At 42.6% G+C, this 23,636-nt stretch overlaps 1 protein-coding gene across 1 annotated transcript; it reads left to right on the top strand.

The window, feature by feature from the left end:
* Positions 1-1,368: 1,368 nt before the first annotated feature.
* LOC125383546 (techylectin-5A-like) lies at positions 1,369-17,917 on the top strand. Its single transcript, XM_048401899.1, has 5 exons — positions 1,369-1,721; positions 4,185-4,318; positions 5,241-5,337; positions 12,720-12,884; positions 17,486-17,917. Exons 1-5 carry the CDS (start codon positions 1,385-1,387, stop codon positions 17,728-17,730), a joined length of 978 nt encoding a protein of 325 aa, XP_048257856.1. The 5' UTR covers positions 1,369-1,384; the 3' UTR covers positions 17,731-17,917.
* Positions 17,918-23,636: the final 5,719 nt, after the last annotated feature.

Here is a 23,636-nt window from a genome sequence, read left to right as displayed (position 1 = left end):
GCAAGACACAACAAGAACTTGGTCCATGGAAGATACAGGCGATAACTACGTGTTTGCAACACGCTGGCAAGACGCTATCGTCTAATCACGATTTGAGAGGATAAGTCATGGAGTTTGAATGCATCCCCCTTCAGGGATACCCACGCTACAACCCATCCAAGGGTGCGAAATCGGCAACACATCCAAACTATCGTACTGTCGTCTTGATCCGTGTCTAGATTACAGCTGCAGTCTACAGCGATCTATGAATTTTGTATCTATTGGACACATCTTTACAATCACAATTCACTGATCGACCAATTAATCAGTGATGATTAACGCTTGTAACAGTCACAGGTTCATTAACTTGGGAAATCTTTCCCGTCACGTTTGTCGTATCGGCAATTTTGACGTCTTGTACTTGATGTAAATTCTGATTAGCTGAATTGGTCACTTGTGATTGCATTCATTTCCCAATGAATGAAAAAAATTATACCACGCCCACCGAGGCGCACCTCTTTTATTACTGCGGAATGTCGGGGAAATCCCAATGCACAGGTCATATAGCGACTTTCATGCATATTCATTGTCCAAACAACCCTTTGAAACCGAAGGCCGAGAATGAATGAAAAAGCAAACGTGAAGGATCGCTCGCCTGTTTTTTTCCCGCTCGCCTCGGTTCAACTTTCAAATATTCGGATTTTTATTTCTAATTAGCATTTTTCCAACTGTGTTTTACCGTAATCAGGGAAGTAATGTTTGAATCTGGCGGTAACTGACCATGTTATTTGAAACAGACGTCCTCTCCCGGACATATTTCTTCCAGCTTCTTACAGTCTGACTGTTGCAGTTCTCTTCGCCTCTTGCTTTAATTGACAGGTCCAGTGAATATTGTTTTGATCTTACTCTCCGTTGATTGGCTACTGACTGTGTAGGCGTATCAAGTTATGTGCATAGATTAAACGATCACCTGATTCATGTCACGCCACAGTATGTATTCCTACACCTTGAATGTTTATCAATCTCGTCATTTTTGACTGTTTTGATATATACAACTGTTTTGATTAAACTATTGTAGATAAAACATGCTTTTCGCTGTCGAATTTAATTATAAACATTGACTGTGTATTTGTTGGATTCATTGAGGTATGAATCGAAAAACCGTGCAAACTGTATGAATCCGTATACCTCAATGAAACGAAAAAATACACAGTCAATCCTAAATGAACTCAGACAATGAAAGTCAATTCTTTAATGCACACACACTCTGCTTGAACGTATACATTGTACATACTTACAGGCAGATACTGAAGACACTCAGTGACGTCATTGATCGATAGGACAGTTGCAAATCACTATTACTAATGCCGCTTTCATACGAGTAAGTTCTGCTGGCTGATTGACGATGGCAGGTTGTAACCAGAATCACCATGTCCTTCATGCAACGTTCATAGCCGCTGTTCTTGTGGCTCGAGTCACCTGTCAATGTGGACAGGGAAGTTATGGGCCTGTCCAACTCCTCCAAGACGTACTTGCCCGTGATTCCACTTCCATATGGATGAAAACAGAGTTCCTATTGGCCAGCTGTGCTTCCATGTGCAAAAGACACAAAAGATGCGCTTCATTTTTCCACAATTCAGAAACCGGATACTGTCAAGCTCATTCGTGGACATACAGAAGCAAGGACTACATGAATCCTCGGGCAGGGTTCAAGTACTACGTGCAGTACACCAAGGGCGCTGGTAAGCTGGGTATGAACTTGTGCGAGACTTAACCATCTATTGTTTTCAAATGGTTTCCGATATTGGAAGTCATACTTTTTGTTTGTTTGCTTTTTAACGCTGCTCTCAGCAATACTCCAGCTATATGACGGCGGTCTGTAAATAATCGATACTGGACCAGACAATCCAATGATTGAAATCATGAGTATCGATCCACGCAATTGGGATCGATGACATTCATCAACCATGTCAGCGAGCCTGACCACCCGATCCCGTTAGTCGCCTCTTACGACAAGCATGGTTTGCTGAAGACGTATTATACCCCAGACCCTCACATACTGTCACTGTTTGGAGTATGTAATGGCATTTGGTTTATGTTCTTGCAAAGTGATGGTGATGTGAAATTCGGTTGTATGTTAAATGTTCGTCAGAGAAACATAGAAAAAAAGAGATACTAATTTGACGGAGCTACGTCACACAGTCACCTCCAAATTTGGTCAACTGGAGATAGCACAATAACACTAATCATCGTGACGTGATGTGCACTCTTCCAAAAAAGAAACGCACAGGTAGTATGTAGTTCACTGAACACAAACATTCCGGTATAGAAATTGAATATATGTTATTGGAAAATGTTGGTGGCCTGATATTCGACAATCGGTGCGTCCAAACGCAGCCATTGTCGATTTGCAATGTTTAAAAAAACGGTGTTTTCACACTTGTTAAAAAATGTCATGGAGGAAAGCATTTAAGAGAACGGCACGTGCAAGTCAAGTTATGGCATTCGTAACTCGTGGTACTGGTTATAAAAAGGCAAGCATAAGCCAGAGATTTGTCATTCATATGTGAACATTTATCAAGTTCCAAAATGCCGAGACTCAGCACTGCCGATCGGAATATCACCATAGGACGTATCCACAGAGGGGAATCACAGTCGACTGTTACACGCAACTTTAACGTCCACCACAGCACAATTTGCGGCCTTTGTGACCGATACACACAGTTCAATGCCACTGCAGACCGTCCGAGAACCGGCCGGCCAAGAGTTACCACCCCTGCACAGGATTACTATATTCGACTGTTCCACCAACGTAATCGCAATACCACAGCTATGGAGACTGCAGGACGCATTCCTGGTTTCAGGAGGATACCGAACCAGACTGTCAGGAACCATCTTCGCGAGGCTGGCATCCAACCTAGAAGACCAGTTATCGTCCGTGTTTGATTGACAGCAACGCTTGCATTGGTGCCAAACCTTACAGCCTCGTCGTCGAAATGAGCGTTTTGCTCCATATTCTGTACGTGAATCCGACAATTTAGGTGCAGGTAGTTTCATGATTTGTGTGTGCGGGTGGGGGGGGGGGGGGGGGGGGGGGGGGGAGTTAGGGGCTTTATCCAATACCATGAGATCTGACTTGGTTGTGGTTCGGGGAAATTTGACAGCAAATCGCAACATGAATCAAATTCTTCAATTCTTCAACATCACCTTCTTCATTAACGCACACAGCTCGTGTCAGGGTATACTTCCTTCATGATGCCAACATCAACGACTTGCCCAGGCCGTCGAGATCTCCAGATCTCAACCCAATCGAACATCTCTGGGATGAAGAGATGGTAGTGTTGGTGGCGTTAAACCCGTTATGAAACAATTTCGTAAACAATCTATAAATATGTTTGACTAAGAATGGCATTCCACTCCAAATAAAACTTCAAGGCCTGCCAGTCATGGAGGGTCTGGAGGAGAAATCCTCAATGGAGGAGCTGACCTGGGCCATCAAGAGGTTGTTTTGCTCACCACTCCTTAGTATGACTCAAATACACAACCACAGTTCACAGAACGTCCATATTAATCCATTTTCAGCATCTACCGGGTCTTGTTTTCATTTCAAGTCTAGCCTTAATGGGTACAACTTATATTTCAAGTGAATGAAGCCGCCATTTTTATTACTATTGTCTGACAAAGGGACGTACCTCCAAATCGAATGTTTGGTACGGATGACGTCACGACAAAAGCAACACTCCGAGTTAACAAAGTTCATGGTTAGCATAAATCATTACATTTGGTCTTTAAATGGATTGGTTCGTTATGATTTATGTCAATATTATGGATTGAAGTTGTATTTGCTAACGTTCATCAGCTGATGAAGACAGTGCCTCACGTGAGCAAATTTACCACGAGCACAAAGTCATTCTTTAAATCATCACAAACATTCGAAACAGAAAGCCTCACACTAATGTTTGAGGAATTATGTCTATTTGATTACTGAAAAAAGATCTCGCCTTCATTTTAAGAAATAAATGAATGAATGAATGAATGAATAAATGAATAAATAAATAAATAAATAAATAAATGAATAAATGAATAAATGAATAAATAAATAAATTAATGAATAAATGTTCATTGATAAGAATGATACTTTATATAACTATTTTGTAGTGTATTCATGTCCAGTTGAGTGGTCAGTGTCAATGTTGATTGTGTAGGTCTCCGTGACTGCAGTGAGATTCAAGCCAACATCTCCTCAGCGGCCGATGACACCTACACCATCACTCCACCTGATGGGCAAAGTCCGTTCCTAGCTCACTGCGATCTGACCCACAACGGTGGTGGATGGACGGTAAGATACAAAACTTGATTCCTTCAAACAAACGTCCATGTACCTTGTGACAATAATGAATATATATTCGATATGCATTAACACAATCTCATTAAAATCAGATTTTATTTCTTGCTACCGATAAACATAGATCAGGGAATACCCCATTACGGGTCACGTCAGACCGACCTTGCGCAAACTTTGACCGACCAATGGAATGACTAACAAGTAGTCGATATTAGCCAATCAGGGAGCAGCTTTCTCGTGCTTTACGGCACTAATTTCAAATTGGCGAGAACGCTTCGAAACATATTTTGACAAATTCTCGATTAAAAATTGGGAAGCTGAATAAAAGACTGGAATGGCTAATAGATGGCATAGAGTGTATGGACTCAGTCGTTAAGCCCGTAACTATCGTTTGGTGAGGTGAGGTGAAATGGGGTTTAACGTCGCGTCCAAGATTATTGCACTTATATAGCGACTTGGATGTACGTGTGTGTGTTTGTGTGGCTGCTTGTACTAGTCCTGACTGGTGCCAATTTATAGTGCTAGCACACTGAGATACCATGCCGCAGTTTAACATGAATACCCCACTCAAACACAGTATACTGACTCCGAGCCGACCAGTCCTTGTTTTAGCCCCTTTATGCAGAGCGCCAGACAGGGTATCAACAAGTACCATCTTTTAACATCTATTTGTATGACGCGGCCGGGGATCGAACCCCTGACCTTCCTCTATTTTTCGGAATACCCCATGTCAAAGATTTCGAGGTTTTATCACATTCCGACTGTCACTTTCATGATCTGGTAAGCGACGATCTGATTGGTCGTATAAAAGGTCGTTCTGACGTGACCCCAATGCGATGTCCTCAGGTCTTTGTGTAGCGGTAGCAAGAATGATTTTAATGAGATTGACATTAACATAACACTGATTTTATTTAAGGTGATCCAAAGACGACTTGACGGATCGCAAAATTTCTACAGAACATGGAATGAGTACATGGATGGGTTTGGTGACCTTGACGGGGAATACTGGTTGGGTGAGTTAGTTCAAGTACTTTAGGAAACATGGATATACGTACGCTTGATTTGACCCTCGGGGCCTTTGACATCATGTGTCTTCCTATGTTAAAGTATCACGACCGTATGATAACTAGAAGTATAGGGAATGACAATTCTAGCTCACTTCCACGGCAAAACCGACGATGCGATTCAATGATCGTCATGATTTGTTTAAAAAGAAACATCAATATTAATTAATAATGGATAACATTTATTAAAGTCCACGAGGATATTGGAAAGATATAGCAGCAATACAAAAATTAGCCACTGCGGCTAAGGTATCTAAAGATGTGGCCAAGGATTGGTTAAAGAAATAAGAGATGTGGCAAATATACTTACTGGCACTGCGTTATAAACAGAGGAAGAAGATATTTTTACAATGAATTAAGTTCATCAGGCCTACCTCTTGTTTCTTCCCCATGATAATGTAAGACGGAAAACATATAAACATGTAGTGGATGTGTCTAGTCGATACAAAGAGGCTGAACCATTAACCTCAAAAGATTCAACAGAAGTAGCTAATGCACTGAGTCGCATATATAAACGCGGACAACTAAAATGTCCCAAGTTATTTTAAGGAGATCCTGGTCACGAATTTATGGGATCAGTAACTAAATTTTTAACAAAGCACGATGTCACAATCAGGCGTGAGGAAGAAGAGGCCCACCATAGTCAAGCTATCGTTGAAAGATTTAACCGGACATTAGCGGAATGTTTGGTTGGATATCAGTATGGGATTGAAATGAAATTGGATCAATGAAGATCAACCGAATGGGTGACACGGTTATCAGCTGTTGTATCAGCGCTCAATAATGAAGTAACTCTGTGACTTACAAATCTTCAGCACCGAGGAGAGGCAAAAGAACAAAACTTCAGGATAGAGTAAGCGTAAGATATTTATACCAGCTCGGTGAACTCGAAGGAGGCCAACGTCATGCAACTGATCCGAATTGGTCTCTTATAACATTAGTTGATTTGTTATGATAGCAGGTGAGCCTATTCTACATTATCTTAAAGATGGACCTGCCAGGGGATTTTACGAGAAGAGATGCTCATAGTTCCCAGAGATACAGTATTACCGCCCTAAGTAACCATAAGCATAGGTAGTTACACCATCCTTTTCAATCCATCTCATTGTATCTAAAGGGGGTAATGATGTCTTGTTCATTCTTAATCCCCATATCCTGTGATTGTCCCTTCTTAAAGTGTTCATCTCGTGATTGAATGTTCTACCATTGAATAATGCTTCTTTATACTGTTTGTGTTTGATAAGCTTTTTTACAACATACTTCTTATCTCCCCATTATCAGACTTCTTTATGAAATACATCTTAGGCCTTAATCCAACATACTCAGCAATAGGAGTTCCAGCACATTCATCCTTCATCTTACCTAATACCTTTTTGCAATGGATTATCTTTTTGGTAATTACTTGTACAGTACATATCTATTTTTTTCCGCCATATGTTTATACACAACCTCGGTTTGTATTTCCATCAACAAAGAATCAGTATCGGTATATAACACCTCGCATCTATCGCCGTATTGCTTCTTAAGTTCTTTGTAAGAAAAATCATACATTAAGTGTTTTGACAAGTCAAGAATACTCATACCAACGTACACTGGTCTGTTGAATTTTATATTACTTTTTTGCATATGCAGTCCCGCTAAGTCGTTATCAAATATCTTACTTCTGTTGAAAGGTGGACTGGCTGTACGTTTCTTCCTCATTAGATCTGACCAATTGACCAAGTTATTCATGATCTTATATAAGTTCTTTCTGAAATCGTTTGTAGCCATCATTCTTAAATTTGTGTTCAATTTTTTTTAGGGCTCACTCCAAGGTCTTTGATCAAATTGAGGAACTCTGTATAATTTTTCATGGCTAACGATAGATATAACTAGAAATTTCTGTAGTGAACTATATATTTTGTCTTATCCTTCAAATTTGGTACGATGCTTTCTACGTTAGCTAACCTAGTATTACCCATCAAGGAGTGTTGATATTCTGACATCAGATCTTTATTAACCATTTATCTTTCGAGAGCTAGCTGATAACTGTTATGATCTTTATGTAACTCTGTTGGGTGTTCTAAGTCAATTACAAGACTACTAAGGTTCCTCAGACTGTGCTAACTGAACATGGTGCAATGGCTGCAACTAAAGATAAAGCTAATTTGGAAGACGTACCACAATGCGCTAAGCATGTCTCAGATGGACTCGAAAAATTCTTGGAAACTTATGATAATTCCACGTTGCAGGCACCATCCTTGGAGTACAATATTAGGGAATAACGAGGTCTTGACAAGGCAATGCAAACAATGCGGGGAGAACTCATCAATAATATAGCCAAGCCATCTGAACTCGACAATCATAAAGCTTATGAGAAAACAAAACCTGAACAGCCGGACGATGAATTCAGTAGACGCCACATTGCGGAAAGATTCCGAAACTTAGTAGATGAAAGATCAGCCTGCCTCGAAGCAGCTTCCACTAATAGAGAGGCAATTTGTTCACAAATCAGTCGAAAATATTCGAATAACTATCGATCAAGTCCTCAATGATGATACAACACTGGCTGAGAATATTAAAACATTGTTCAGAGAACAAGTGATAATCATTACCAGTATTTTAACCGCATTGGGATTTATTATATCAACATTGACTGTCGCCTTAACGGGAGGTGGTGGTATGCTTATACCACGTACCATGCCGTCGAATGGTGTAAAAGAGTGGATAAAAAAGCATTTAAAGGCATTGGGAGGAGCACTGGGAAAGCTCATAGGGAAAGCCGCATCTACACTTCCCCGGTATAATAGGGAGTATTGTGTCCTGGCTCTTGAACTTATTAGCCAAGACTGCCACTTATCTTAGCCAAAACATGTGGGCACTGATCGAAGCAATTGTTTGGTAGTGATCAATAAGGTACTCAACGATGAAACTACACTGGCCGATAAAATTAAAACATTTTTCAGAGAACAGGGGATAATCATTGCCAGTATTTTAACCACATTGGGATTTATTATATCGACTTTGACCCTCGCGTTAACCGGTGGCACAGGAGGTGGCACACCGGCTAGTGATAAAAATGGTGTAAACGAATGGGTAAAAAAGCATTTAAAAGCATTAGGAGAAGTACTGGGAAAGTTCACTGGAAAAGCCGCGTCTGCACTTCCCGGTGTAATAGGGAGTATTGTTTCCTGGCTCTTGAATTTATTAGCTAAAACCACCAATTGGCTTAGTCAAAACTTGTGGGCACTCATCGTAGAAATTGTTGGGCTGTTGCGCATATCCGCTAAAGACCATTGACTTAAATCATTAAGAACTATTTTTCCAAATCATGAGATTCCACCTATTATAAGTGCTGTTTTATCGTCCACATGTTGTTGATTTTTAGCTTCATTATGTGGCTTTACAACTTGTGGTTGTTGCGCTTCTCATACAGTAGATGACTGTGGCTTGACTTTTTTTGTTTCACCTGTGTTTGTTTGCGTTATTAATTTGGTGTTAATATCTGAATTTATTCACGGTTTTTCTGATGTAGCAATAACAATTTTATTATTATAGCCTATCACTTTACCAATCTTAAGTTCCATATTACTCGAAGACATGTAAAGTCCTGCCCAATAAACATAGTCTACTTTGGATTGAGCGAACGGTAATACATCTTGATAACGTTTTATAGAAGATGGTATGTCAACTGGTGAATTAATGGCATCCTCTATGCTTGCGACAAACTGCTTTTGTGCATCGAGTGCCGTCCCAGAACCAGTTATTCCTTATATGTTTGTGATTGTACACCAAGAGTTGCCCATACACATCATCCTATTGATTCATTAACTCTTACAACTCCTTGGTTAGTAAAATTATTTTCTGTTTTATCATTAAGAAATTCATTCCAAGCGTTTGCGGTGTCGTTCAGCTGTACAAACTTTGTAACAATATAAGGCAAACCATACTTAAAGATATCCTCTCCAATCGTTACTCGAAAGTTCCCAGCCATGATAAAGATTACACCTTCTCACAAGAAGCTTGTTTCGCTGTATCAACTTAAATGGATTGAATGGTTGATGAGTTTTTTAAAGTAAATCATCACTTTCTTCTTTAACAGTTTTTTGTCCACTGTAGGAAATACCTATACCATGGTTAAGTCCTTTAATGCATTTAACTGTACTCTTAGAAATATCAAATTCCTGACAAATACGTTCATATGCGAACCTATTGTACGGATTATTTAATGCATTCCATGCTCGATCTGCGGAAATGGGGCACTAAGTTCTTCTAATCTGATATAATACATGAAATGATAAAACAGACTTATTTAGTTCAAAACCAGGGGCATAAAGGGACACACCACATCCTGTTGTGGCACACCATGCAGAGAAAATAAACTGGTTGTGGAACCAATCATGCAACATTTTGTTACTAGTTGCTGTGACCCTGTATTTTTCAAAGATATCAGGGAAATGAACAAAAAGCTGAGCACCAGAGGCTCTTTCTAAAATCGACTGATTCGTAATGTAAGTTGATGTCAAATTTAAGTTATGATATAGTATCATTGTATATGTAATATGTATGTCACACTCTCAGATATAACAAATGGTCAGTCTATTGAACTGCTTCATACTATAGATAACTCGAACATATTACCCGCGGTGGACCATTATAAATGCTGCGAGAGATAATAATAGGATATGGATATTAGAAAAGAGTGGTATTGACAAATACATTATTATACCTGATGGGTATTACAGCGTATGCTAACTCAATGAAGAAAATATTTTTAAGCCTAATGGAATTAGTCTCACAAAAAATGAGTCGAATGGGATATTGGATTTGAACGCTGGAGAAAAGGATGTAAAGCTTTTCATGAACTTAGCAGTTACACTTAGATTTGCAATCGGAGATATAACATTAATCAAGGCAACATTTGATGGAGAATAAATTACCCGATTTAGTTCCCTATAAAGAGTTGTGCATCCATCTTGATCAAATAAGCACAACGGATAATATTCAACTAGAAAGTCCTTCAACTCTACTCAGATCTGTTCGTAATGTAAGTTATGATATATTATCTGTGTATATTTAATTTGTATGTTACACTCCCGGGAATAGCAAATGGCCAGTCTATTCAACTGCTTCACACTATTGACAACTTGGTGGGGCAACTTCAAATTTTGGTGGACCAATATAAGTGCTGCGAGAGATAATAATAAAATATATGGAAATAGAGACTGGTAGAGTGATATTACACTGTATGCTCACTCAGTGATAACATTTTTAAGTCTTTGAGAGCTAGTTTCACACAAAATGAGTCGAATGGGGTTCTTATTTTATGCAGTGGAGAAAATGATATATTTCTTCACAGTCAACGTTGCAGTATTATTTTTTTGGGAGTATCGCCCGTTACAACCCTTCAAGTTAATAAAAGTGAAAGCATTTTGCTTACTAAGATATTTATGCCATATAATATACATTTTTAATAAGGCTGATGTATACTCTCAAGACATTTAAGCAAGACCAATTAAAGACTCTTATATAATATAATAATATATATTATTGGTTTATATCAGGTGTAACTAATGTTATATTTGGGATAACACTTTCTTAGTATAACATTAGTTACATTTGACCACTTTCTAAATGGCATTGTGTATTCATAGCTTTCGGCCGTGGGAGCCGTGCCAATTTACACTTGTCAGGGGGGTACTCAAAGTACGTGATCTAGACTACCAGTTGTCGGACTTTCATTTTTGTGGAAGCCTCGGTGGCTGAGTGGGTTAGATCACTGACTTTGTGTGCTGGCGATTAGGTGCCTCACCCTGGCAGGTGTGGGTTCGAATCCCGGACGGGACTCAACCCCAAAAAGTACTAGAATCTGTACTTTGCTAAGAAAGTGTTATCCCAAATATAACATTAGTTACATTTGACCACTTTCTAAATGGCATTGTGTATTCATTATATCAGGTGATCGATGAAACATCTGAAAAGATAGACACTGTTGATGGATTTCGTTTACATGAAATAAGCGACTTAAAACATTAAATAGAGAAGGAGAGGGTCTTGAGACTTGGATTATATAAAAAGTGTCACAGAGCTGCTCTCGACGGAGCTGACACTGCACTTGTAACAGCTAGCATGGGACTTGGCGTACCTGGTGTTGGTTTATTAACAACTATACTCGCCGCACATGGTATGGAAGTATGGAAGTAGCGGCCAGATTCTCTGGTCTTGCAGGAACAGCGATAAAATTTATTTCTCATAAGTTGCAAAAGAAAGCATTAAAACATGATAATGTTCGGATACTCGCCAAAAGAAAGTTGAACAGCATTGAGGATCATATTTCAACAGCACTGGCTGATTGTAAGATATCCGAGGAGGAGTTTCGTTTGGTGTTGTCAGAACTCACCAAATACAACGTAATGAAGCAGGAGATTCGATCAAATTCTCGTAGATGAAGTGAAGATGAGAAAAAAAGTTCATAGAACAAGGGAGACAACAAGCGCGTCAATTAGTCCGTGCCAAAACCCAACAACTGGTTGAAGATTGAGAATAGATTTTTTCCTGAGCTAGAATCACCATTGCCTACAAAAATGTAGAAGCATTGGTGAGGTTCGAAAATGGTTCAGGTGGCGGTGAACTAGAGCCCTTCTCGTGACAATTTAGCTTAGACTCATGATGATCATTGAATCGCATTGTGTTCTTTGCGTACAAAAATCCCTCTGTAGTATCAGTGTAGGGGTATAAATCTAACTCCAGTGGAAGTGAGCTAGAACTATCATTCCCTATACTACTTAACTGAAAAACTGTTTTCAATGGCGGTTTAGCACCACCCCACCCCAGTCCCTCCACCCACCCCCCTCCCACCCACTACCACCACCGTAAGTAATCGAGTCTGGACAAGGGAAACCAGTCACCACCCACCCATTCCCCTTTCCCACCGAAATATATTATCTTTGACATTTTGTTAACCCTAAGGATACTTTTGGAATCGACTGGTTTTTAAAATAAAAAAAATATATTTACAGAAGCTAACCCACCAACAGATCCTCATTTAGTTATATAGGACGGTGGGGTTCAGCCCCATTCACTCGCACACGTTCACATTTATACACGTCGTTGGAGTTGAGGATATCTTTGAAATTAACAAAACTCGACAGAGTTAGGGGGCGTGTGCCAATTTACAACACTGTCGGATCATGAAATGATTCACGGAACCTAACCGACGTTCAATGACGCTAAACCCCATTCAATCCGGCATGTTTACATTTATACATGTCGTTGGGGTTATACTCAAGTATTTCTTATAAACATAGTTTTCTCTGTCGTTATTTTATTCCAACTATGTAGTCATGATTTAGGTAACGAGAACATCTGGCGCATCATCCAAGGTAGACAATTCGAGCTGCAGATCGACCTTGAGGACTTTGAAGGGGAACACAGATATGCCCGTTACCAAAGTTTCATCATCGGCAACTTTGAAGAACACTATGCCCTTCATATCTCGGGCTTCAGCGGCGACACAGGTAAGCAGTAGCCTTGCAGAACACTATGCCCTACATATCTCGTGCTTCAGCGGCGACACGGGTAAGCAGTAGCCTTGCAGAACACTATGCCCTACATATCTCTGGCTTCAGCGGCGACACAGGTAAGCTGTAGCCTTGCAGAACACTATGCACTACATATCTCGTGCTTCAGCGGCGACACAGGTAAGCAGTAGCCTTGCAGAACACTATGCACTACATACCTCTGGCTTCAGCGGCGACACGGGTAAGCTGTAGCCTTGCAGAACACTATGCACTACATATCTCGTGCTTCAGCGGCGACACAGGTAAGCAGTAGCCTTGCAGAACACTATGCACTACATATCTCTGGCTTCAGCGGCGACACGGGTAAGCTGTAGCGTTGCAGAACACTATGCACTACATATCTCGTGCTTCAGCGGCGACACGGGTAAGCAGTAGCCTTGCAGAACACTATGCACTACATACCTCGGGCTTCAACGGCAACACAGGTAGCAATAGCCTTGCAGAACACTATGCCCTACATATCTCGTGCTTCAGCGGCGACACGGGTAAGCAGTAGCCTTGCAGAACACTATGCCCTACATATCTCGTGCTTCAGTGGCGACATAGGTAAGCAGTAGCCTTGCAGAACACTATGCCCTACATATCTCTGGCTTCAGCGGCGACACGGGTAAGCTGTAGCCTTGCAGAACACTATGCACTACATATCTCGTGCTTCAGCGGCGACACAGGTAAGCAGTAGCCTTGCAGAACACTATGCACTACATATCTCTGGCTTCAGCGGTGACACGGGTAAGCTGTAGCCTTGCAGAACACTATGCACTACATATCTCGTGCTTCAGTGGCGACACAGGTAAGCAGTAGCCTTGCAGAACACTATGCACTACATACCTCTGGCTTCAGCGGCGACACGGGTAAGCTGTAGCCTTGCAGAACACTATGCACTACATATCTCGTGCTTCAGCGGCGACACAGTTAAGGAGTAGCCTTGCAGAACACTATGCACTACATACCTCGGGCTTCAGCGGCAACACAGGTAGCAGTAGCCTTGCAGAACACTATGCACTACATACCTCGGGCTTCAGCGGCAACACAGGTAAGCAGTAGCCTTGCAGAACACTATGCCCTACATATCTCGTGCTTCAGTTGCGACATAGGTAAGCAGTAGCCTTGCAGAACACTATGCCCTATATATCTCGTGCTTCAGTTGCGACATAGGTAAGCAGTAGCCTTGCAGAACACTATGCACTACATACCTCTGGCTCCAGTTGCGACACAGGTGAGCAGTAGCCTTGCAGAAGACGATGCCCTACATATCTTTGGCTTCAGTTGCGACATAGGTAAGCAGTAGCCTTGAAGAAAACTATGCGGTACATACCTCTGGCTTCAGCGCCGACACAGGTAAGCAGTAGCCTTTCACAACACTATGCCCTACACAACTCGTGCTTCAGCGGCGACACAGGTAAGCAGTAGCCTTGCAGAAGACGATGCCCTACATAGCATATCTCGTGCTTCAGCGGCGACACAGCTGGTAAGCAGTAGCCTTGAAGAAAACTATGCGGTACATACCTCTGGCTTCAGCGCCGACACAGGTAAGCAGTAGCCTTGCACAACACTATGCCCTACATATCTCGTGCTTCAGTGGCGACACAGGTAAGCAGTAGCCTTGCAGAAGACGATGCCCTACATATCTTTGGCTTCAGTTGCGACATAGGTAAGCAGTAGCCTTGCAGAGCACTATGCCCTACATATCTCTGGCTTCAGTGGCGACACAGGTGAGCAGTAACCTTGCAGAAGACGATGCCCTACATATCTCTGGCTTCAGTGGCGGCACAGGTAGCAGTAGCCTTGCAGAAGACGATGCCCTACATATCTCTGGCTTCAGCGGCGACACAGGTAATCAGTAGCCTTGAAGAACACTATGCTTACGATTGCGTGAGCGCCATTGTCGTTAAGGTAAGCAATAGCCTTACATAGCACTAAGCCCCTCATATTTCAGGCTTTAGTGGCCAGAAAGTGAGCTTTTGCCTTGGAGAACAACTTGCTCTAGATACCCTTGGCGTCGGTGGCGTGAATATGAGCATTTCTCTTAAAGAATGTGCATGTGCCGTGCCTGAAGGTGAGAAGTGGCCTGAAGGTGAGAAGTGGCCTGAAGGTGAGCAATGCCGTGAAGGTGAGCAGTGGCCTGAAGGTGAGCAGTGGCCTGAAGGTGAGCAGTGGCCTGAAGGTGAGCAGTGGCCTGAAGGTGAGCAGTAGCCTGAAGGTGAGAAGTGGCCTGAAGTCGAGCAGTGGCCTGAAGGTGAGCAGTGGCCTGAAGGTGAGCAGTGGCCTGAAGGTGAGCAGTGGCCTGAAGGTGAGCAGTAGCCTGAAGGTGAGAAGTGGCCTGAAGATGAGCACTGGTCTGAAGGTGAGCAGTGGTCTGAAGGTGAGCAGTGGCCTGAAGGTGAGCAGTAGCCTGAAGGTGAGAAGTGGCCTGGAGGTGAGCAGTGGCCTGAAGGTGAGAAGTAGCCTGAAGGTGAGCAGTGGCCTGAAGGTGAGCAGTGGCCTGAAGGTGAGAAGTGGCCTGAAGGTGAGCAGTAGCCTGAAGGTGAGCAGTGGCCTGAAGGTGAGCAGTGGCCTGAAGGTGAGCAGTGGCCTGAAGGTGAGCAGTAGCCTGAAGGTGAGAAGTGGCCTGAAGGTGAGCACTGGTCTGAAGGTGAGCAGTGGTCTGAAGGTGAGAAGTGGCCTGAAGGTGAGCACTGGTCTGAAGGTGAGCAGTGGCCTTAAGGTGAGCAGTGGCCTGAAGGTGAGCAGTAGCCTGAAGGTGAGAAGTGGCCTGGAGGTGAGCAGTGGCCTGAAGGTGAGAAGTAGCCTGAAGGTGAGCAGTGGCCTGAAGGTGAGCAGTGGCCTGAAACTGAACAGTGGCCTGAAGGTGAGCAGTAGCCTGAAGGTGAGAAGTGGCCTGAAGGTGAGCAGTGGCCTGAAGGTGAGCAGTAGCCTGAAGGTGAGAAGTGGCCTGAAGGTGAGCAATGCCGTGAAGGTGAGCAGTGGCCTGAAGGTGAGCAGTGGCCTGAAGGTGAGCAGTGGCCTGAAGGTGAGAAGTGACCTGAAGGTGAGAAGTGGCCTGAAGGTGAGCAGTAGCCTGAGAGTGAGAAGTGGCCTGAAGGTGAGCAATGCCGTGAAGGTGAGCAGTGGCCTGAAGGTGAGAAGTGGCCTGAAGGTGAGAAGTGGCCTGAAGGTGAGCAGTGGCCTGAAGGTGAGCAGTGGCCTGAAGGTGAGCAGTAGCCTGAAGGTGAGCAGTGGCCTGAAGGTGAATAGTGGCCTGAAGGTGAGCAGTAGCCTGAAGGTGAGCAGTGGCCTGAAGGTGAGAAGTGGCCTGAAGGTGAGCAGTGGCCTGAAGGTGAGCAGTAGCCTGAAGGTGAGAAGTGGCCTGAAGGTGAGCACTGGTCTGAAGATGAGCAGTGGTCTGAAGGTGAGCAGTGGCCTGAAGGTGAGCAGTAGCCTGAAGGTGAGAAGTGGCCTGGAGGTGAGCAGTTGCCTGAAGGTGAGAAGTAGCCTGAAGGTGAGCAGTGGCCTGAAGGTGAGCAGTGGCCTGAAGGTGAACAGTGGCCTGAAGGTGAGCAGTAGCCTGAAGGTGAGAAGTGGCCTGAAGGTGAGCAGTGGCCTGAAGGTGAGCAGTAGCCTGAAGGTGAGAAGTGGCCTGAAGGTGAGCAATGCCGTGAAGGTGAGCAGTGGCCTGAAGGTGAGCAGTGGCCTGAAGGTGAGCAGTGGCCTGAAGGTGAGAAGTGACCTGAAGGTGAGAAGTGGCCTGAAGGTGAGCAGTAGCCTGAGAGTGAGAAGTGGCCTGAAGGTGAGCAATGCCGTGAAGGTGAGCAGTGGCCTGAAGGTGAGAAGTGGCCTGAAGGTGAGAAGTGGCCTGAAGGTGAGCAGTGGCCTGAAGGTGAGCAGTGGCCTGAAGGTGAGCAGTGGTCTGAAGGTGAGCAGTGGCCTGAAGGTGAGAAGTGGCCTGAAGGTGAGCAGTGGCCTGAAGGTGAGCAGTGGCCTGAATGTGAGAAGTAGCCTGAAGGTGAGCAGTGGCCTGAAGGTGAGCAGTGGCCTGAAGGTGAGCAGTAGCCTGAAGGTGAGCAGTGGCCTGAAGGTGAGCAGTAGCCTGAAGGTGAGCAGTGGCCTTATAGAATAATAAGCTGTACATACCTGGTGCTTCACTGTCGAGAAAGTGAGCTCCATTGGCGTGGCCTTGCAGAATACTATTCTCTTCGTGCTCCACTTGGTGCGGTCGGGTAGCCTAGTAGGTAAAGCGTTCGCTGGTCACGCCGAAGGCCAAGGTTCGAATCCCGACATTGGTACAATGTGTGAAGCCCCGCCGTGATATTACTGGAATATTGCTAAAATTGGCGTAAAACCATACTCACTCACTCGTGCTCCACTTAAAGATTTTTGGGCTTTAGTTACCAAGGTAACCAATACAGATAGAAGCATTATCATAATACATGATACTTCTCTTGATTAAAGGTTTTGGTTGAACATGTGTACCCACTACTCAATTCACAAGAACATTGGCTTAACCATTGTTGATACTTTCACCAGCAACACTTACCAATGTCTTCATCGTTTTGTTACAGGCAACTCAATGGCTCGACACAATGGCCAGGCATTTTCAACCCGTGATCGTGACCTTGATCTGGACACTGATGATTCTTGTGCACAAAAATATCTAGGAGGATGGTGGTACGAGATCTGTCACTCGTCGAATCTGAATGGTGAATACAACAACACACTCTTTGGCAAAGGGATCATCTGGGACAGCTGGCACGGTGCCCTCTACTCTTTGAAAACGTCAGTGATGAAAGTACGACCTGTTTTGTAAGACCGACAAGTTCATCAGCTATGTTTTCAGAATATTTGGTGGTTAAATTATTTTTAAAACAAAGAACCAGGAATGTATGTTTCGGAAGAAACACGTGGCTTGCCTTATTCTTTTGTCATGAGTAGGCCAGTCCCGGTGATGAGACTTACCCGTGTCAACATCACACCCGTGCTTGAGTGAGTGAGTGAGTATGGTTTTACGCTGCTTTTAGCGAACGCTTTAACCACTAGGCTACCCGACCGTCTCACCCGTGTTTGCACCTGTGATGGACACGACACGAACTGTTGTCAAAGCGGAGAGAAACGCAACCCACTCACTGAACGTTGTTAATATTAATCCTTAAAAGTAGCCCGGCTATGTGGTCTAGTGGTGGAGCGTCCGCCTGGTGAGCGGAAGATCCTGGGTTGGATCCCTGGCCGCGTCAAACCAGAATATGTTAAAAGATATTACTTGTTATTCTTCTGTCTGTCGCTCGGGATTAAGGTTCTAAAAGAAGAACTGGATTGCTCGGAGTCAGTATACTGTGTCAGAGGGGGTATTCATGTTACACTGAGGCATGTTATCTCAGTGGAATATAACAGTACGGACTGGTACAAGCATAGGCCCTCATGCATACACATCGCTATATCAGTTAAATAATCGTTAAAACCTATTTCACCACACCTCCTTAAAAATACGAGTCATCAATTTAATTACTTCAGAGAAGACATTACCACTGCTGAACTTGGGGACGACACAGGTCTAAGCCAATGGTCCATTGAAACTATTATTCATGAATATTTACTGATGAATAAGATATCTGCTCGTTTGGAAGACAAAGTTTCTAAATTCTTATCATAAGGAAAAAACAACTGACATTGTCAGAGAAAATTTTGATTAATTTTGATTGTTAGGCATAGAACTGTTTGACAAGCCCTCGTACTCATAAAGTCAGAACCGGTGGCATTGGTGGCCAAGTAGTTAAATGCGACTCAGTTGCTCTGTACAGCTGTCGAGATCTGTGTCTGGCATGTCTTAGACGAACCAGAATCCTATGATCGTGGGTTCGATTATGATCATGATATCATGACTCTTGGTATGTTGTTATCTGACCTGTGTCATTGGTCAGCACCGTACTCTGCTCGTGGGTTTCCGGGGGCACGGGTGGCCCACTCGTCTAAGGCGCCGAGATTCGCTGTGCAGAGTTGCGTTCCGTGGACACGCCAGAAACCTATGATTGTGGGTTCGAATCCCTGTTCGCCCCGATTATGTTTCTGGGTTAGTCAGCACTATACCCGTGCTCGTGGGTTTCACCGAAATGATAAACGTCTGAGACCTGCATCATTTCGGGCTTTCCTCCCACATTAAGCTGACACGCAGCGGGTTAACTGGAATACTGTTAAAAGCGGCGTTAAACCAAACTCACTCACTCCCTCGAGGGTTCCACCAAATTGGCAAAGTCCTGGGCCCTGCATCACTTCGGATTTTCTTCCCGCAACAAGCTCTTACCACCTATTGAAGGTATATGTCAGTTTATGTGTTTGTGTTTTACAGGAAGAAATATGAAAATGTATTATTCTGTCATTGACCGATGTTTCATACAGTTTCGGTAAACCAGATTGCACATTTACATGGCTGTCACTCACACATTGTCTATGAAATGTATTCTGTGACATGATTGGCTATGTCTTGTTCATCCACTCTATTCTGTGACGTGATTGGCTGTTTCTTGTTGATCCACTATATTCTGTGACGTGATTGGCTGTGTCTTGTTCATCCACTCTATTCTGTAACGTGATTGGCTGTGTCTTGTTCATCCTCTCTATTCTGTGACGTGATTGGCTGTGTCTTGTTCATCCACTCTATTCTGTGACGTGATTGGCTGTTTCTTGTTCATCCACTCTATTCTGTGACGTGATTGGCTGTTTCTTGTTCATCCACTCTATTCTGTGAATGGATTGGCTGAATTACTTTGTATGATACTTCACTGAATATGCTCAATCAAAATGCTCCTTACCACACGTTTAATGTCTTAGTAGTACAGTGGTTGAGCGTCCGCCCTGAGAGCGGAATGTCCGAGGTCCGGACTAGTACAAGCAGCCACACAAACACGTGCATGCACGTCGCTATAAGTGCAATAACCGTGAACGCGACGTTAAACCCCATTTCTCCACGGCTCACCTCACTTAAATTATAAATGTGTACTGTCCTATATTCGATATACCCCTAACTATTTTGGTGGTGGTACAGAGTTATCTCTTCTTGGCGGAAGTAACTGCAGTTACATTGTTGAGATGTATAATTATGCCAAGGTGTAGGTTTCATTTTTGTGTGTACTTAGTATAATATTTTCTACTGGTTTTGCCTATGTTTGAATCTCCCAGGATGTTTAAGATACAATTTTGTACAATTGAAAGGAAATGTTGAGAGTAAAATGACCGATTCAATGTTTGGCATAACAGCATATATTTGAACTCCAAGGCTTCAAAATCAAACGTATTCTCAAAACAGAAAATGATGATCCGTGACAAGAACGACAGAACATCTTATGCAATATTGTTGATATGTTGTCGTTGCTGTAAAGGTCATACTATTTGAAATCATAACATATTAACACAATAATCGCCATGCATTAACAAATGATCAGTTGTATTCTCCCATGTGTTGTGATGCCACAACATACCCTTACACTTCTACCCCAAAACTGACGACGTTGAGTGAAGCAGGCGCTGCTACAATCTCATTAATATGAGATCTTAGTTCTTGCTACCGCTAAACAAAGATCTGAAGACATCCCTCGTTTGGCTGAAACGTTCTCAGAGCTGTCCAGATGACACCGGGACTCATCTGGGAACAAAATACTGTCCCAGTCTTGACGTCTGATCATCAGATGCTGTCAACACCAAGCTAGGCGTAGATATGGATGTCTGGCCAGACGTCATGCTCCCCCAACCGGCTGTGATACTTAGCAGTTACAGGTAACTACGGTTATAACGAACATGCTTATAACAAACTGACGGATATAACGAACTTACTTTTTTTGTCCCGCCTATTTGCTGTGGTTATGCTGTATATATGCTTATAACGAACTACGGTTATAATGAACTGATATTAGTAGTCCCTTTGGGTTCGTTATAACCGTAGTTTACTGTATATGTCAGGAAGTGTTCCCGTCTCTTTTAATCCTGCACATATAATTTTGCATACATCATTGAGTGTGAAAATCTACCTTTGCTCTTGTTCCTATTAACAATTAAAAGAACAATACATGTCTGTTATTGGCAATTTATGACTATAATCCTGTTTGGATGCTACCTACTGCTACCCTCAGTCCAATTCCACACAATGAATGCTTGTCAGGAATTAATCCCCTCAGTAGATTTTTGAAGGAATCTTCAATAGTGTTACAGATAATGATTAGTCAACATTAGTTGCGGACACGGTAATCAAACGGATGAGCAGAAACAAAAACGCCGAAATGCCATTTAAATACATCAAAGTAGTAGAAGGCAGTTTGGGCGCCGGATCAATAATTGAAATTGTTAATCACGTCAGACATCAGGAACCCGTTTAATCCCAGACGAGGACGATTTCGCATGTCGTTTTTGTCGTCTTCAAAGTTGATTTAATATTTTGGTTGGTAATGTTGAAGGTTCTATCAGCTACAATATGAAACCACTTTGATATCAACTGTGCAGGTATTAACCATGGTATATAAAGTATCGTTTGTTTGTTTGATTGTTGCGCTCAGCAATATTCCAGCTATATGACGGTGGTCTGTAAATTAAACGAATCCAGACCACACAATTCAGTGATTGACATCCTGAGCATCGATCCACGCACTTGGGATAGGATGACATGCATCAGCCTAGTTAACAAGTCTGACCACCTGATCCCTTAAGTCGCCCTTATGACAAGCATGATCGCCTTTTACAGCAAGCATGGTGTAGCAGTAAGTCAATATATCAAATGTGCTAACATTATAGCATGTTCCATCTGTAAAACTGTAAAATATATCATAAAGAAATGCACAGAGAGCAGAGAAGACCTTCATCTCGGACTCCTAGCATATCACAGTACACCACTGGAGTGTGGATTCTCACCATCACAGTTACTGATGAATCGTCGACTAAGATCAAACCTCCGTCTGAAATCATCAATATTACAAATGAACACTCCAGACCAACAAGCAGGTAACAATGTCAGAGTACACAATGAGACTACAAACAACTGGAACACCAAGGGAGCAGTAATCCAGGAAGTTTCACCAAGGTCATACTTGGTGAAAACAGATTCTGGTGGAATCATCAGAAGAACTTGCAGAGATCTGCTACTCCAGATAGTCAACGAGCGGCCACAACAGTCTACAATAGCTCCGATGCAGCAACAGCAACAGCAAGTTAACAACACTGATATTACAACAACCCAATCCGGCAGAGTGATCAATAAGCCAGAAAGACTGATTGAAAATGACTGATATGTGTTTACAAATGTGTTCAAAACCTTTCAAACGACTGTTCAGATAACTTTTTAAAGTTAAAAAAATGTATGTGTCCTAGTCATTTCCACAGTTAAAATACTCATTTATCATGCTAGGAGTTAAAGCAAACTCATATCATGGACTCTAAGTATTGAGTTTGAGCAATATAGTTTATATATTCTGTTGTGTTGCATTAAGTTTTAAAGAAAAGCTTTATTAACTTAAGAAGGGAGATGCAGCAGTAAGTCAATATATCAAATGTGTTTACATTATAGCATGTTCCACCAGAGTGCTATGTACACAGTTATTATAGCTAGTTGTTGTACCAGCACTGTACTGTAGATCACTGGGAGTTATTCCCCTTTAGTTGATTAAACATCGCTATAACCCAGACATGTGCTTTTGACTCACTAGAAAGTTGAACCTCATAAACAGAAGTTCCAGAAGTCAATAAGACCATTACACATGGGTTGCTGAAGGCCTATTCTACCCCGGATCCTCACAATGAGGTATTGAGAAAAGAGATACGGCCCCAATTATATAAAAGTCTGTCTTTTTTTGGCTTTGTTGAATGCAAGTTCTCATACATCAGCTCATTGTGTGAAAAAAACCCATTAATCATTAAGAAATCTATATATTCAAATTACTAAATCTTTCCAGAATATCTTAAATATTCTACAATAAAATCGTCTTGTGCAGGACGTTTATTCTTTGATTTAACAGCTTTCGGTAACACATATTGTATTTGGGATAACACTTCGCCGTCCAAGTTTCCAACCTACACTGCCAGAGAGGCACTTAAGCGCCATCACACAAAGTCAGCGATCTGACCCCAGACTCAACCATAAGAAATATGAGAATCTGTACTTTACTGAGAAAGTGTTATCCCAAATATAGCACTTGTAACATTTGACCACTTTTGACCACTTTCAATGACATTTCGGCAATGGGAGCTGTGCAACTTTACACTTGTCGGAGGGGTACACAAAGTATGTGATCTGGACTACCAGTTGTCTGATTCAAGTACAATAAAGAGTCCAATACAACACACACACACACACACACACACACACACACACACACACACACACACACACACACACACACACACACACACACACACACACACACACACACACACACACACACACACACACACACACACACACACTGTTTCATTCAAGGTCAATAGCGTGTCGAACACATAACAAGAACTGTCTGATTCAGGAAAACAGCCTGTCCAACACAACATGCACACTGTCTGATTCAAGGGCAACAGCGTGTTCAACACAACACACACTGTCTGATTCAAGGACAACAAATTGTCAAATACAACACACAAACTATCGTATTTAAGAACAAAAGCCTGTCTAACACAACACACTGATTCAGTGACAACAGCGTGTCAAACACAATACAAACTGACTGATTCAAGGACAACAGCCAG

Source organism: Haliotis rufescens, unplaced genomic scaffold, assembly GCF_023055435.1.
Source record: "Haliotis rufescens isolate VD_foot unplaced genomic scaffold, xgHalRufe1.0.p SCAF_24, whole genome shotgun sequence".
NCBI classification, from domain to species: domain Eukaryota; kingdom Metazoa; phylum Mollusca; class Gastropoda; order Lepetellida; family Haliotidae; genus Haliotis; species Haliotis rufescens.
The sequence above is the reverse complement of the archived record's forward strand: the minus strand, read 5'-3'. Positions and strand labels throughout refer to the sequence as shown.